General features: G+C 56.4%; 2 protein-coding genes and 1 long non-coding RNA gene across 3 annotated transcripts in view; 2 read left to right on the forward strand and 1 right to left on the reverse strand.

The window, feature by feature from the left end:
- The first annotated feature begins 1304 nt into the window (after positions 1 to 1304).
- The window catches only part of Hoxc4 (homeobox C4), a 61691-nt gene continuing 46159 nt past the window's right edge, over positions 1305 to 16836 (forward strand). The window contains exon 1 of the mRNA XM_005397200.2: positions 1305 to 3018. The gene's annotated coding sequence lies outside the window, so the exon portion shown is untranslated. The remainder of the gene's footprint in view (positions 3019 to 16836) is intronic.
- On the reverse strand, positions 6957 to 7967 carry LOC106149977. The gene is made up of 2 exons (XR_001236477.1): positions 7625 to 7967; positions 6957 to 7194 (listed from the first exon to the last, which is right to left on the reverse strand). It is a non-coding gene; the product is annotated as an uncharacterized LOC106149977 (long non-coding RNA).
- On the forward strand, positions 8068 to 11214 carry Hoxc9 (homeobox C9). The gene is made up of 2 exons (XM_005397207.2): positions 8068 to 8642; positions 10307 to 11214. Exons 1-2 carry the CDS (start codon positions 8105 to 8107, stop codon positions 10549 to 10551), a joined length of 783 nt encoding a protein of 260 aa, XP_005397264.1. The 5' UTR covers positions 8068 to 8104; the 3' UTR covers positions 10552 to 11214.

Below are 16836 nucleotides of genomic sequence, written 5' to 3' on the forward strand. Positions count from 1 at the left end.
GTCTAGAGAACCCCACTCTATACCGTCCCCTCCTCAGCTTGTCCCAACCCCTGGGACTGAGGGAGAGGAGTTTTCCCTGCAGCTATTGTCTCCTGGGCCCAGCTGATGGAGACAGACAAAGAAGGTCCAGCCAATTCCAAGGAAATTCCAGAGTTTGAGTTTGGCCTGGTGCCCCAGCTCCCTTGGACAGCAAGGTGGGGCAGAATCTTTAGGGGAGAGAGGCACACAGAAGGAGGACGTCTCTGGAAAGGCTACCTTCTCTTACTTGCCACTTTCAAGACTAAGCCTCCTCTTTGCTAGGACTGGAGCTTCTCAAAAAAGTGGGGCACCTGGAGGTTCCAAGAGTTAGGGAACTCTGAGCGATAGCCCAGCCACTTCCTCTTCCCTTTCTATAGCTCCATCTCCAGAAAAAGGACATATTTGGGGATTTAGTAGATTTAGAGGAAAGCCATCAAGTCCAAGTAGAAACCCTCACAAGCATGTCCTACTGGGAAACATTAGTGCGAAAACCTGGCTCTGGTCTGTCTAGCTCTCTGATGCCCATAGGCCTTGGTCTGTGTGTCTGTGAGTCTACGGCTGTCAGGGAGTTGCTTGTCTTTATGCGGTGTGAAAGTATCTGGGTGAACAGAGGCTGCCAGCGCCCACTGTTACCATGTTGTTGGGAAGGTTGTTGGCTGATGCCAGAGGGAGGAGGGGAGGAGAATGGAGTAGGGGAAATCTGAGCAATGAGAAACTTTGCATGCTTCCTCCACTCCTTTCTCCTTGGGCTTCAGTTCTGTCCCTGGTTGCTAGAGAAAAGGGTCTCCAAAGAGATTTCTTGCCCTTCGGAGAAAAATGGGGGAGGGGTCAGGAAGAATGAGGCGATAACACCCCTATTCTCAGAGATACTGGGGAAGAGAAGCCAAAAGAAGGAGGTTAGGCTCTTAGTTCTCTTACTGTGAAATAATCATGATTCCCAAAAGAAACTTTGAAGCAGGGAACAAAATCATGTCCCTGTAACAGTATACATCCATAGACTTTTATATTCTCACAGCCATTTGCTAGGGGGGTATGTGTGACCTTGCATAAATGCTGGTCTCTGCTTCCACCTCTGTCTCCTCTAGGCTCTCTCAAATCCCCTGTATGTACTTAGACACATACTTATTCCCCTTGCCTCATGTATTTTTGACCCACAGGGAATCTGAAGGAGAGAATGGAAATAGAGGCTTTCATTTCCCCAGCTGAACTGTCTGTCTGTCTGTCCCCCGCCCTCCTTTTGTTGGAGAAGGCAAAAAAAAAAAAAAAAAAAAAAAATTCCCTTGAAGGGAAGTGCTCCAGGGAAATGGGGGAAGTTTCCAGAGAGGCAGGCCAGCTGGTGGGAGGCATGCAAGGGCTCCTCTGGCTTGGCCTCCAAGTCTTCAGGCTGCCCCAAGCACACAGCCAGTAGGGGTGAAAGGAGAATCAGGCAGTAACAGCGTGCCAAGGAGCACTTGACTTGGAGGTAGTGTCCCCCGATGGGCCGAATTCACCAATGAACAATTTCAGGGTTTAGGTCCCTTTGCCCCAATTTCCATCTCAAAGCTAGTGGATTTATAGAGGAGGCCACAGGGCCAGAGTGCTGAGGTGTCCTCCTCCTCCCCAGAACCCACGAAATGGAGCAAGGTCTCCTAGGGCCAAGGTGAGGGCCAGTCTGGTGGTCCGAGTCCACCCCGGGGCCCTGAGGCCGTGGATCATGGCTAAGGCGGTGGTAATTATTTATTCGCTTCGCTGGAAGGGAGTCTTCAGAAAGAGCAGCGTGAAGAGGAGGGAAAAAATTATCTCTCTCGTCTGCAGATATTAAGATGGATTTTTATTTCTTAAAGGACCCTCCCCGCCGAGAGCGCATAAGCGTAAACTTAATATATGCTCCGCAGCCCAACTCTAGAAATCGCAATAAAAGTTAAAACCTCCCCTACTGGTTTTTTTTAATTATGATATGGGAAAGAGGAGCAGGATTTATAGAGCTGAACTCTCGGCGTGTGAGTGTTTGAGACTTGCGGGAGAAGGAGGAAAAGGGTAGAGCTCGCCAAGGAGAAGCTCGGTCTCTCAGCTGTCTCCGCGGCTGCGGGGCCTCGGGCTGATCCGCTGTGGCCTCCCCGGGACCTCGCTCCGGCCATCCATCGGCCTTGCCTCGGCTCGCTTGGAGATGCAGCCCTTCTTGGGAACAGGTGAAGGGGAAGGCGACAACCGGCGATGGGGGGGCTACGGGCAGGAAGGCCGGCACACTGGGCTTTGTGTGGGTCCCAAGCAGGGGACGAGGTTGCAAGTTCCCAGCAGGAACGCAGCCCAAGTGTAGCCCGGCGGCGGGCGGCTTCGCCGGGAAGGGTGTCCGGGCTGGGCGCGAGAGCTCCGACAAGGTGGATTGTGTGTGGACTTTGGCCGCAGACGGAGCAGAGCGGGCTCCAGGGCTGTGGTCAGCGCAGAGGCGGGCAACCGGATGTTGAGTCTGTAGCAAGGACCTTGAGGTCTGTCGGGTGTTTGGGCTGCCGGGGGCGGCGGCCCAGGGTGTGGAGCGCGGGGCGCGGCGGGCGGCGTGGGCGAGGCAGCAGGCCCAGCACACCTCTGCGGCTGCTGGGCTGTGTCCCAGACACTGGAACTGAGGCCGACCACCGGTCAGAGCATGAAAAATAAATGCAATTTAGGGTGCTTCTTTTTTGCTGCTTTCCTTTTCCGCCTAAGAGGTCCTTCCCTTTTTTCTCCTTCGGAGATACCTGGATTTGGTCCAGAGCAGGTTGCCCGCGGGAGGGCCCGCGAGCGGCAGCGCTCGAGGGAGGGAGCGAGGGAGGGAGGGCGAGAAGGAGGGAGGGAGGGAAGGAGGGCGGGTGGCGGCGGCTGCGGTGGTGGCCGGGGCTTCCCTCCCCGGCGGGAGGCGGCTGCCCTGCGTCTGTGGCCGTGGGGAGCCGAGGAGCAGGTAACGAAGGCGCTTCCCGAGGCGGGACTGGACCCAGCCAGCGGACCGAGTCCTAGGGGTCTCTGCCCGAGGCCCTGGCGGGAGAGAAGGTAGGAGAGATCGGCGCCCGCCAGGCCTGGCAAAGAGGCCTCGGGAATGTTGAACCTGTATATGATTTCAGGCTCACACTCATGTTGTGAGCCTGTCTGCCTCAGGAGATGCGGTCTGTCTGTCTGTCTGTCGGAGAAGTCCCAAACCCTGGGCTCTCCTTCCAAAGGCTGAGAAAATTCGGGCAAATCCGTCGTCGCAATGTGCACTTTCATTCATTGGATTCGCTGCAACCCAGCGGGGCTGGCTACGGTGCCCCAGGTTGGAAGGCAGCTTCCCTCCGGGTTTCTGGGTGCGGAGTGCTCTGGCTCCCTCCGCCAGGGGCTGAGTTTCCGGCTCCAGGTTCTCGAGTCGCCCAGAGGTTGGAGACCAGACAGCTCCCAGTCGGGCAGGGAGGGCGGGGGAGAGAGGAGCGGCTCTGGCTCCTTAATTGTACTTCGGGACCGTATTGTCTCTCCTTTCGCCACCTCTGCTTCCTCAGTCTGGGCTCCAAAGTCACTGCAAATTTCCTTGCGACACATACATCACACAAAAGATCAGGTAACAGCGCGCTCAGGGCCATTGGAACTCCGGGAAGAGAGCAGCCCTGGCTCTGGGGCGGCTCCCCCTCCAGCCACTCCCCGGGCTGGGAAACCAGACCGTGTTGGGGGAGCCGGAAATAGCCCCGTTTGCTGCGGAGCGGCAGGGCGGGGGCGCCGGCGGGAAGGCAGGCCCGGCAGGCCGTGGCGTTGAGAGGGCCATGTTCACAGGCCCAGGGGGTTTCAGTCCTGCTGGGTCTGGGGGCCTGGCTCCTGGTGTGCAGGGATCCGGGATACCCACCTGGGGTGGGGGCAGGACGCGGGTCTTCTCGGGCAGGCCAGGAAAACTCAGATTCTGCTTCCAGCGCAGGCCTTAGCTAGGAGGAGTTGTGTGTGGGTGTGTTTTTCCCAACAAAGAGGGATCGAGAGAGAAGGGGGAAAGGAGAAGGGAACCAGGGAGGGGGCGGGGATGGGGAGAGGGCAGCGGAGAGGTGAAATGAGCCCATTTCAGGGGGAGAAGGAAAATGAAAGCAAATGGAGCACGGCCTCCTCCTCGCAGGGCGGGTGCTGGGCAGCCGGGAGCGGGCTTCCAGCCTGCGGCCGCTGGGATGGCCCGCTGGGGGCACAGGGAAAAGCCTGTTTTAAATTTATCCGAACTTGACGGTGTGGATTGAACCGCAGGGAATTTAAATCACTAAAAGGGAGACGCGGGGCAGGGGGAGGGGATGACTCTAACCTGTCTTTCTGTCCTTTCCACGATGCTAGCTTGATTGTGGTCTCAGCTGTCCAGGTTTGAGGTGATGGAGGAAGGGTGCCCCTCCCCCTTAGCGGGCTCTTGGGTGCCCAGTGAAATCTTTTGGGCGTGGGAGGGGAATGCTAAGAACCAGAGCGAATACAGAGCTGCTAGCTAGAGCTGGGGTTTCCCCCGCCTCCCAACAGGGACTCCCAGTGCCTCAGGTCCCTCAGGTTGCCCCAGGAGTGCTGGGGAAAATTGAAGGAGTGGCAAAGGTGAGGACTCCTGGAGTATGGTAGGAGATGCAGCAGGAGGAACTCCAAGAAGATGAGCTCCTCCCTTTTGGCCCCCCTATCCTCTTGCCCCTCACCTAACAAGCCTCGATTTGGGGGAAGCCTAAAAGTCTGCTTCAGATTCCCTGACTTGCCATTCTGCTTCTAAATATGGAGAATGGGAGCTTTACCCCACATGCAGTTGTGGAACCTGCAGGACCTGGGCCTAGTGGGCCAGGCTCTCCAAGGGTCCCTCCAAGGGTCTCCCAAGCTGTCCTCCCCACAGCTCCCTTCTCCGCAGGCATAGGGAGAATGGGGCGCTGGCCAGGAGGGGGCTGTGGGTGAGGTCTGCTTCCTGACCCACAGCTGTACCTGTGCCTGAGTGGGGAGGGTCCAGAGTTCCTACTTGCAAAAGGAAGGGAAGGCAACAGTTCCCCCTTGGTTTCTTTACTGGAGAATTTGATGGCAACAGGGATCTCTGGACAGTGATCCTGACAGCCAGGCTGCTGCTGCCTCCGCAGGATAGCGGGCCTGGTTCGCAGGCAGCTCAAGAGTTGAAAAGAAGGCCGTGTTCAAAGGGGATAGGAGAGAAGAGACATCTCTTTACAGCCACCAAGTCTATTTGAGGGGCTCTCCCACATAGCAGAAGCCCATAGGAGGAGACCCTTAAGGACTCTCTCCTCTGGGGAAGCTGAGATTGAGGCAGACAGGGCCTGCAACCTGGTGAAGACACAAAACCTCTCCTTTTCTGCTTCTTCGCTGCTCCTTGACTAGAGCATGATTCAGTCCCCAGCTGCCTGGGCGGCTGCCTGGGCCAACATGGATTCTGTATCCCAGAGGCCTAGTGTACCCACCAGAGCAGGTCTCCCAGGAGGGACAGGAGAGGAGGCCTCTTCCGCCTTTGTGTCCAGACAGAAGTGGCTGCTGCGCCCCGAGCTGGTCCCGCGGCAAAGGCCGGGCGAGCAAGCGACTGCACAATGCCACGGCTGCTCCGCCAGCTCGCCCCTGCCCCGTCCTGCCTGCGTATCTGCGCATTGCTGCCCTTCCTCCTCCTCCCCGCTCTCCGCATGCCTTCCTTTCCCTGCTCTCCTATCTCTTTTCATCGTGCCTTTCTTCTTTTCTTTCTTTCCTTCCTCTTTGCTGGTTATCCTCATCCTCCGTTTCCTTTTTCCTTCCTCGGGCCTGGCCCCGTGTTTCGCTCGGTCTGTCTCAGGCCGTCTGGGGCTTGGTCTCTCTCAGGCTGTGTCCTCTGATGTCCTCTTGGTCGCAGTCTGGCCCCGGGCCCCGCTGAAGGCTAAATATCTCTGCTCCTCGCTGCCAGCAGCCGCCTAAGAGCCAGGCCGGGTCCCCAGCCACCCAGGGCTGGGGGAGGTGCGACTGCACTGAGGATTTGGAGAAAGCCTCTGCAGAGGGACTGGAATCCCCTGTCTTTTCCTTGAACTAGTGAGGGAGAATTTTTGATTGACAGCTAACCCGACTCCATCAAGGCCAAAGGGATTTTCTGTTTCTTGTTGTAATTTGGGTTTCCCAGCCAGTCCAGCCCGAGAGAGGGGCAGACAGTCGCAGCTGAGGGGAGCCAGGGCTGAGGCCCATAACCTCTCCCTCATCCCCCCCTTGCCTCGAAATCCCAGCCCCGCTAGACCGAAAAGGAAAGAACCAGAGAAGGGGAGGAGCAGGGACTGGGGAGGGGGCCCTTGGAGCTGGGGTTCATGCTGCTGGCTGAGCTATATCCTCCTCCCAACTTTCCTTCCCCCTCCAACGCAGTACTACACTCTCCAGCCCTTCTCCACCCAGGAGGAGATAGATACAGATGCGGCTGAAATGCAGCCCCCACCCCCATCTCAGGCGTTTGGTCCCCTCCTGGGGACCGGAGAGGGGAAAGGCAGGCGTGGCTGGGTCTGGGAAGCCTCCTTCCTTGCTTGCTGCCTTCAGAGCCTGCATCACAGCTCAGCTCCTGGCAATTTCCCCGTGTGCAGACTGGAACTCTTCTCTCTGACCCTGAAATTGCACCCTCCCTTCAAACTCCCTGTGCCCTGCCTAGGTGCACCTTGTCTCTGAGGACATCACCTGCGCCCCCTCTCCTCCCATACACCTCCCTGCCCCCACTCCTGCCCCCACATTGAGGATTTTCTGCTTGTTCAAAGCCCCCCCCCATTTACTAAACCACAATGGGACAGTCTGAAGGAACAGCCTAGGGCTGTTCAACGAACCCCAAATTCAAGGAGGAGGATAGCAACCAACTTATACAGGAATCCAAGTTGTTTGATACTCTCCCACAATCACACTGCCCCCTCCAGAATTCCTGCATCCGATCCCAAAGAACCTGCTTTCCCCTCCTATCCCTCCGTTGCTTTTTTCCCGTTCCAAAAACAGCCTACAATTTTATTTAATGAAAGACACATTTATGAACAATCAAATGATCCTCATAAAAATTTTATTGAAGGACGTAAAAACAAGCTACTTGCCCACGACCGAGGTCGCTCTCTTGCCTCGCCCGCTCTCACCCAGGCTCTCTGCAGACAGAACGAGGGAGCGACTTCTTTTTGGGGGGGAAGGTGTCGCAGAGATGGAGCTGGGGGCAGAGGAGGGTAAGCAGGCTGACGGGATGGGCATGCCCCACTTAAGTTGTGTAGATCTCTCCTCCACTTCTTCAAGCTGGCAAGGAAACATAAATAGATACAGACAATAAATTTAAAATAAAGACGCTTGTGTATCTGTGCCAAAGCTAAGACTTCTGAGGCTGATGACGAAGGTGTTTGAGATCCTGAAGTTCTACCCCCTCCTGCTCACAGACCATCTTCCCCAAGCCTTCCCTACCCCAGATTTGGGGGGCTCAGTCGGCCAGTGGCAGGAGGACGCTCTCGTTTCCCTCCTTCCCTCCCTCCACCCCAGCTTCTCCAGTCCCCTCCCACCCTCCCTCCCTCGCTGCTGCTGCTCCTGAAAGAAATACATACACACTATTTAAAAACGCATTTTTAAAAGCCACGTTCCGAACTGACAATCGCTGATCTCGGCTCGCTCAGAGACTGAGGGAGCGTCGGGCCGACAGAGACGGATTACGTCAAGAAATAGTTCCTCCACCTACCTCGGCTGGCCTCCCCGCCCCTATGGGGCTCCCGCGCCCAGGGCAGCCCTAGGGGTCCGGGAACCCTGGCTTCGGGGACTGGCATTTTCACCCCATTAAAAAATCCTCCTAGCGGGGGGGAGCCAGCTGCTGACGGGTGGACATGGGCAAGGGGGGTTCCCTGATGAGACAGGAGCCGTCCTGCGGGGCTGGCGGGCGCCTTGGGTCCAGAGTTGCGGACCCCCAGGAAAACGCAGGTCGCGGGGATCAGCGGAGAGAAGGGGGTGGGAGAGGGGGGAAAAAAAGCAAGGGAAAAAAAAGCCCCTGCGCATTGATCCGCGCCGTATTTTTGGGTAAATACGATCACGTGGGGGCTGGGGAGCCAATGAGCTGCCGGGAAAAGGCTGGAAAAATAATTACCTGCCTTGATTGTTCTGTGAGCAGATAAAAAGTACATATACAGTTCATACAATAATCTTATGTATGTAAAACCCTGTTACGATGTCGGCGACGGGGCCCATCAGTAACTATTACGTGGACTCGCTCATCTCTCACGACAATGAAGACCTCCTAGCGTCCAGGTTTCCGGCCACGGGGGCTCACCCCGCCGCCGCCAGACCCAGCGGCTTGGTGCCGGACTGTAGCGATTTTCCGTCCTGTAGCTTCGCGCCCAAGCCCGCAGTGTTCAGCACGTCGTGGGCGCCGGTGCCCTCGCAGTCGTCCGTGGTCTATCACCCGTACGGCCCCCAGCCCCACCTCGGCGCCGACACGCGCTACATGCGGACTTGGCTCGAGCCGCTGTCCGGCGCCGTCTCCTTCCCCAGCTTCCCGGCCGGGGGCCGTCACTACGCCCTCAAGCCGGACGCCTACCCCGGGCGCCGCGCCGACTGCGGCCCGGGCGATGGCCGCAGCTACCCGGACTACATGTACGGCTCGCCCGGGGAGCTGCGCGACCGCGCCCCGCAGACACTGCCCTCGCCCGAGGCGGACGCCCTCGCCGGCAGCAAGCACAAAGAGGAGAAGGCCGACCTGGACCCCAGTAAGTTGGGAGCAATTTTCCTTTACAACCGGCGCGGGAGGGGAGGGGAAGACAGGCGGGGGGAGCCGGATTACAGCCCCTCGGAGCGGCTCAGGGAGCGCGGGAGAGGGGCGAGGGTGAGGGGGTGAGGACTCAATAAAAGCGAATTACCTTGGGGAGCTTTCAGGGGCAGGAAGGTCTGAGAAGGGGGCCCAGGGAGCCAGGTTGGGAGAGGGCCGAGAGGGCGCCTCTCCCAGGGGCTGGCTTGGAAAGAGACCCCTGCCCCCTCCCCTGCCAGGCTTTTTGGCTTAGTGACCACTTTCGAAGAAATGTAGACAGGGCCAGGGGCAGGGGCGGGGGCGAGGTGCATTTTAGGGTTTGAGATGGGACGGGAGAGGTGCAGAGGACCTGGGGGCAGATGTGAAACGCCCCAGGGAGGAATATCACCCGTGCCTCCCCATCAGCAGGGGGGTCCTCGCCCCAAGAGGGACTCACTGAAGAGAAGATCCGCTGGCTTCTCTCCCAGGAGCCCTGGTGAGGGGTCTGGGAGATTTCACAGCCTGGGAACTTGGAGAGATCAAGACTTCCAGAGAGAAGTGGGGTCTGAGTCTCCTTAAACTTGAGAACCCTCTTCTGAGGGTCTGCAGGAGGAAGGGGTGAGAATGGGGGTCAGGGATGTGGAGTGGGAAAAGCATCTCATCTCCCCAGGTTAGAGAACTCTACACACTCACTTCAGCCAGGGAGGCAGGAGCCTTCTGAGGGTTGCAAAGAGCTGCCTGGGGTAGGTGGGGGCAGGTGGAGCTGCAGGGCCCAGGAAGGGGAGAGGAGAACCAGCAGTGGAGAAGGTGCAGCTCTCTGGGTGTTAGGAAGTATCTGAGGCAGTCCTATGAGGGGGGCTGCGGGAAATTTTTTTTGCCTCCTTGAAGGGGCCAGGGCCTAATTATACCCCTCTGAAGATTTCCCTCCCTGCCCTCAGCTGCTCCTGTAAACCTGAAATTGGAAGCTTGGGTCCTTGCAGAGCCTGTCCTGGGGCTGGCAGGAGGGGGACACTGGAGACCAACAGGGACGCTAAGATATGGGGGAGGCTGTCCCCAAGGCCAGCAGCTCTCTGAGGAGAGAAGGACTTTCCCCATCCCAGCATCACCCTGAGAATTCGCCTCAGCAGGGTTGAACTCTGAGCAGAGACTGCACTGGGGAGAGTGGTGAGGGGCATAGGGACTCTCAGGGTCAGGAAGTAGGACTGCTGAAATTTCAGGACTTGGTTGTGGGCTGGGAGGGTGGGAGGGGGCAGAGGAGGAGGGAGGTGGGGAGGAGAGAGAGACCTTGCTATAAAAATAAAAAACAAGAGAGAGAAGCGTTTATGGGCCTATGAAACGGTTGGGAATTTGGACTTTTTATGAGGATATTCTCGAGTTACTGCTCTTGAAGCTGAGGACCAGACTGGAGGGGCTTTGATAGCTTCGGATTTCCTACAGTTTTAGGTGCTGCAGACTGAAGAGGAAGGGGAAATGGGGAGGGGGCAGAATGCAAAAGGAAGAGGGGAGAAAATTCCTGAAGCAAAAATGTGTCCAAATTCAGGTTCAATTATTGGGTTTGGGGAACCTAGCCCAGCCTGGGGGCGGGGTGGTAGAGGTCCTGGACTGGAGAGGGGCGCCCCTGAACCCTGCCTGTGTTTGGCCCTCCAGGCAACCCCGTGGCCAACTGGATCCACGCCCGCTCCACGAGGAAGAAGCGCTGCCCCTACACCAAGTACCAGACGCTGGAACTGGAGAAGGAGTTTCTCTTCAATATGTATTTAACCAGGGACCGTCGGTATGAGGTGGCTCGGGTTCTCAATCTCACCGAGCGGCAGGTCAAAATCTGGTTTCAGAACCGGAGGATGAAGATGAAAAAGATGAATAAAGAGAAAACCGACAAGGAGCAATCCTAAACCAAGCCCCAGCCTGCTGCCTCGGTACAGCCAAGGGATAAAAAGAAAAACCCCACAAAAAAATGCCCCAACCCAGGCGGGAGAAAGCACGAAAAGAAAAGAGCAAGATAGAAAAAAGCCAGTCTGCTTAAAAAGGAAAAAAAAAAAAAAAAGGAAGGGGAAAAAGGAAAACTCTTGCGATTTGGGAGGGTTAAGTGTTGAGAAATTGGTGTTTTAGAGTTAGTTCTCCCCATCAAGGAGGAGGCAGGAGAGGAACTGCATTCTCTTCCCCAGCGCAACTGAAATAAATGACGCACACAAATGTGATTTTTTTTCTCCTTTCTTCAGAGAAGCCAGTACTTGAATTGCTATATTTCTGATTTTTTTCCTGTATTGTATTTGGTCTGGGCCATCCCTTCCCGGGCTTTGGGCGCTCTGCGTGCAGATTTTGTACAAAAAAGACACACATACACATGACGGTTCCTAGCCCAGGAGCTGAGGGACGAGGGCCCGGACTGAGCCACGGGCTGGGTCGGGCGGCGCAGGCCGGCGCCTCGGGCGTGTACATAGCAGTGTTCCCTCTCACCCCCAGCGTCCGTCCTGTAACGTGCTTCTGTTTGTTATGGTAGAACAGCTCTGTGTTAATATATCGAAGTCACTTAAAAAACCAGAAACTCAACCGCATCCAGTTCTCATTATTTCTCCTGTGGCTCCCCACGCTGCTGTCGTGGAGGAGGCAAGTCCCCAGGATCTTTAGGGGAGGCTGTAGCCAGAGAAGGGGCTCCCTCTACCTCGGAAGGGCAAATGCCTGCCACTTCTGTCCAGGCAGGGCAGGGTGGGGGTGGGGGCTCCAGGGGAGGCGTGGAGGCTGCTGAGGCTGAGGCCCAGCTTGTGCCTGCCCCGGCTGGCTGCCTACAAGTTTCCTGGTGGCGAGATGGAGGGAGGGGAGCGTGGCGTGAATGGCTTTCCCTGGCTGTAATTAATTGTAATAATTTATGAGTACATGAGATGGGAGAGAGGAGATAGGTGAAGATGAAAGTTGGGTGCTGGGTGAGGGCCCAGGCTGGATTCTTGCCTGGCTGCATTGGTGCTTTGGTGCTTTGAGGGATAGCTGGGAAAGACGGCTGGTAGGATATTCAGCTAGGAGAAAGGCCAGGCAGGCCTCAGGGAGCAGGACAGGCAGTGGGAGACTTGCTTAAAAGACAGAGTAAAAGAGAAGAGGAAGAGGAAGGAAGGAAGCCGAGAGAGGGGAGGGCAAGAGGAAGGGATGGAAGGAGAAAGACAGAAAGGAAGGTGACAAAGCCAGTGCACGCAGCATTAGATTTAATTTCTACTTCCCAATGCGTTCTCATCCTTCCATCCAGTGCTCTAGCCTCAATCTCTTTTCCTGTCCTACTTAGTCTGAGTGTTGGTCTGGGGGTGATCAGGCTTATGTTCAGCAGCTGTAGTGCTACTAGGGATGGTGGGGCAGGAACCCAAGGAACCTGGCTGGCTAGTGATTAGCCAGGAGTGGGGTGCTCCCTGGTGGCTGTGGGACCCCAAGCACAAAGGTGTTCCAGTCTGATGGGACTAGCTTACTGCGCTGCCACAGTGCCTTCCCTAGAGCAAGCAGCTTTCGTTTGCTAATAAGAAGCAGACCCAAACTGCTGGGTATGCTTTGGCCCGGCACCCCCTTTCTCGGAAATCCCCCAATCTGGAAACTATTAAAATCAGACTGCTTGAAATATAGCCCTTTAATATCTCAGGCTGCCCATTCTGTCGAAGGTGCAGGGTGTTGCGCTCAATACTCAGAAGATACCACCATACAAGAAAATAATTGGGGATCCCAGCCCATGTGCTGCATCCCCCAAAGCAACACCTTCCAAAACTGTTGAGACACTTGTAGGAAGTGTCTCATTATTGAATCTCCTACCCTTTCCTTCCCTTAAGCATTCCGATTTGGGGGTCTAGAGGAAGGTAGGAAGGGGTGAAATTTTTTGTTCGGATATTTTGGAGGGTAATCAAGTTCCAACTATGCATCGTTGAAGCATTCCCGCCTAGAAGATCTCTCCCCAATTCCGGAAGCATTGTTTTGTTGGTCCTTTGGAAAGGTACTTTTCCTACAGTTTTGCCTCCTTTCTCACTTCCTGGAGCCTCTTTGGCCCTTCTGCTGTTCTGGAACCCTGGCTCCAGTTCCGCACTTGATAGCAGTCAGTCACCCCCACCCCTCTGGACCCGAGATGGGACTTCTCTCCCAGCCCGAGCTTGGCGGTGTTTCCGGGTTTCCACCCTGCCTCTGCTCCAGGGCCTTGTCGCCTCCTTTCGGCGTCGGTCAGCGCGGCCTGCTCCTGCAGCCTGGCCGCCCAAGAGCCGCCTTGCTGCGGGCAGGAAGCAGGGCCGCAGGGCCTGGGGACCCTAGGAGAGAGGTAGGATTCAGACCAGGCCCACGCGTCCGCGCCGCCGGTCCCTCACAGCCTAGCGTCGTGAGTGCAGGTCAGGACTGGATTGGATTTTTATTCATTATCACTTCTGAATTAAAACAACACGACGTACATCTGGGGAAAGAAGTGAAATCTGGCGGGAGAGAGGGGCTCGCAAATGCCCTCCTCCCCTAATCTTCCCCTCCCACCTCTCCTCTGCTCTTTTGTCAGAATCACAAAACCCTAAAGGTTGTTCCACTTGGGAAGGCAGCGGATAGGTACATTTCCGCAGCCCCGAAATGCCACTTTTATGGCGCTGTTTGTCTCCCTGCTCTGGGTTCTGAATAGGGCCGAACAAAACAGCAGCGCGGAGCTGGCTAGACGTCTGGGCTTAATTGTTTTATGGTTTAAATAAGGTGGACACTCTTTCCTTTGAAATCGGATTATAGGAATGTTTTGTCTATGGCCCACGGAAAACAGGACCTCACTGGCTGGGAGGGAGAGGTGGAGAGAGCGCGCGCGCGAGGGATGGGCTACAAACCAGGGGCAAACCTCCCGGAGAAGTCAGAGGCCCACCCCAAAGTCCTGCAGGCGGCGGCGGAATAGGCGGTGAGGGGCCAGCGTCAGGGTAAGAGGAAGGAGGAATGTAGGGTGCGCACCGCGGGCAGCGGCCGGTCTGGGGAGCTTCGGGCTGTGCATCCGCGGGCGCGGAGGTGTTCGGAGGCCAGAAATGCGCCTGAAGGGAGGGGGCGGAAATCGCGGCAGTTCCTTTGCACAAGGTCTCTTAGTGCAAGAGGGGAGGTAACAAAAAGAGCGAGAGCATGGACCCTTTCACAAGGTTTATTTCAAGAACTTAGAAAACAACAACAAAAAGAACGGTGGTCGCAGGGCAACTCCCTTCCGGGGAATCCCTCTCCTTTGCACCCAATTGGAAGCTCCTTCCTCCCATTTCCCACCTTTGGGCCAAACCTGCGACCTCTGTTGGCTTTTTCCCGGCCTGACTGCATTGGGGAAAGTGGACGCGAGGTGGCGCTGTTGCTCAATGTTAGAGGCGGCGTTGCCCGGCCGGCCTGCCCGCACTGACATTTGAGGCCGGGACCAGAGCCGCGGTGAAAAGGCCCCGCGCCTCTGCCCGGCCCGGTCCCACTGGCTCTGAGCAAATCAATCCTCTCACCTGCGAGGTGTAAATAATTCGCGAGTGGCAGCGGGAGATGGGCCCTCGCTGGGGCAGCGGGCTCGGGAAGCGCAGAAGGGCAGGCATCAAAAATAATCGCTTTGCAGAAGAGATAAGTGTGAAGCAGGCAGCGCGTAATTAACACAAAAAGGCGGAATGACCCGGACAAACGAACATAAATCCGTGGTACCTAAGAGGGCGGTGCAGGCCTCGGGGAGAGGGACAGAGACGACCCGGCGAGGATGGCTGCTTGCGGTTCCTTTATTTCCAGCCTCAGGGAATGAAATAAACCAGATACGTGTAAAACCAAAAAAAAAAAAAAAAAAAAAAAAAAATTTAAAATTAAAAAAAAAAGGCGAAGGGTCCCCCTAAAGGGGAAACCAAGTCCAGCCAGGGGTTGTGGAGCTGGCTGGTTCTCCGGACAGGCGGCGGTGGCGGCACACACGGGACAGTCGCATTCCAAGACACAAAAGCCCAGAAGAATAGCTCTGTGGCAGGGTTTTCGCTGGACCATAAAATGTCGAAATATCCCCCCACCCCGTAAAAGATAAGGCGCAGGCCCAAGAGCTGATCTGGCCCTCTGGGCCTCCTCCTTCCAGGCAGAGAAGAGAAAGTATTTATGGCAGTCCCCAGTGACCCAGATGCTGGGAGCCGAGAGCCCACCCTGTTCAACTCTGCACCAGAAGAGCAGGCCTGGAAAGGAAGGAGCCAAGGATGCAGCGTGTCTGGTCCTAGTGGTCCAGATGCCCCGCCGCTGTATCCCGCAGTGTCTCCGAGTCTAGGGAGGCCTGCGACCCTGGGACACTCTTCTCACCCGTCTCTCACTCCTTCAGGGCCAGAGTCCTGGTCTCTAAGGTTCGGACAGTCTCTAACTCAGACAGGGCGGGTCTCCCAAATGCAAGGGATCCTGAAAGTCTTTGCTGAGGTACCAGGAAATCTCCTTTGGGAGCTTGGCTGAGAGTGACCATTTCTCCCGCAATTATTTAGATAATAAAGGGACTGGAGAGGGAGGGTTCAGTCTTGATAAACCACCCCGTTCTTCACTGTCTCTTTTCCCTCCCATCCCCACAGCTGGGCTCCGGATGAGGATGGGAAAGGGAAGGATCTGCTTTTCTAACCACCTCCTTCCTCATCCACCCCTGAAACCTCAGGATGTGGAAGGAACGTAGGTAGCAATCTTTTTTCATGATGCGGTGACCTAAAGATGCATCCGAGTTTGTCAGGCCTGTGTGCATGTGGGACTCATGTGCATGTGTGTGTACAGGGTCCGAGAGGGGACAAGGACACTTCCGGGAGTGTGTATGCTAGTTTATGGTGAGCATGCACTGGATGTGTCCCAGGGTGAGAAGGTGGCACAGACTGTGTGTTTGTGTCCGTGTCCTGAGTGTGTCCCAGGGTTGTCCTGTGTGTAACAGCCTCACAGGCTGTGGAGGAAGAGCAGGGGCAAATCATTCTTACTCTTCATCATCTTCGTTTGCACACAGCACACATACGAATGGCTCTCCCACTTTCCCCCTTCTGCTCTGTGTGAAATCCGTATGACTATAGACTTCTGGCCAGGGAAGGGTGCTGATGGACTAAGGTCTTTTACCCATTAGAACTTGAATTTGTCCAGTGTTGAGGATGAGGGAACCCCCTCCCCCAGAGAAAGTGTGGGTAAATATTTTAAAAGTATCTGTTGACAGTTCCCATCCACATCCTGGCCTGGGCAGCTTGCCTGGGGAAGAAGAGGGTTGCAGAGAAGCCACGGGCCCCCTCCAGGCTGAGCTGGCATTTCCTATGGTGGGGGTATACGGGGACAAGAGGCCTGCTGCAGTCCCTTCCAACCAGGGAGCAAATAGCCTCCTAAGAAGGAACATCCTGGATCAACCCGGCCAGACGCCAGGGACACTAAGCTGTCCCTTCTTCTTCCTAAATCCCCGTGAACAGTTCTGCCCTCAGACCCCCAGCCAAGCTTGTGGCCGTTCCCTGGGCTCCCTGCTGCAGGTAGGGGCTGGGGTCTGAAGGGAGGGTGGTGTGGTCTTGCCCCTCCAGCCCTCTTAACCCATAAGCAGCCAAGTGCCAGAGTCTTGAAGATCTAAGGAAAACGGCAGGTTCAGACCCCGGGGAGGGGCCAGAGGCTGAAGGGTCTGAACCTTGAAGTGCCTGGGGGGACGCAGTGTGTTTGTTTCTCCCCAAAGTCCCCAGACTTAAGCCCCCCCCCCAGGGAGCCCATCTTTTTGCATTCGCAGCTCTGCTGTGGGCTTGCTGACATTCGGCCCCCACGGGGGGTCTCATACCTGTTGAGGTAACCTGAGTTGACCTGCTGATTCAGGTTCCCCTCTGGAAGAGAGGAAGGCAAGAGAAGCAGGGGCGAGAGGCACCTTCAAATCTGAATGCGTACCAGACTATTAGCCGGGGCTGGCTCGCCACCCCCTACACACACCACACCCCCATCCCTCCCCCTCGCCTCCCTCCCCTTCCTGCAGGTCCCCCCAGCCCTGAACCCCTCAACCCCCCCAGCCAGCGCGCTCTCTCTCTCCCTCTCTCTCTCTCTCTCTCTCCCTCTCTCTCTCTCTCCCTCTCTTCCTCTCTCTCTCGCCTGTCTTCATGTCGTGGATTGATGAACGCGAATCGCGTGTAAGCGCCGCCACCGCCGGGAGTCTGAGGAATTCGCCTGCGCTGTTAAAGGAAAGAGCTAAGTGAGAGAGCGCGAGCTCTACCTACCGACAGCGAGGAGCGCCGCCGCCGCCG

Source organism: Chinchilla lanigera, unplaced genomic scaffold (genome assembly GCF_000276665.1).
Source record: "Chinchilla lanigera isolate Chin_1 unplaced genomic scaffold, ChiLan1.0 scaffold00057, whole genome shotgun sequence".
Taxonomy (NCBI): domain Eukaryota; kingdom Metazoa; phylum Chordata; class Mammalia; order Rodentia; family Chinchillidae; genus Chinchilla; species Chinchilla lanigera.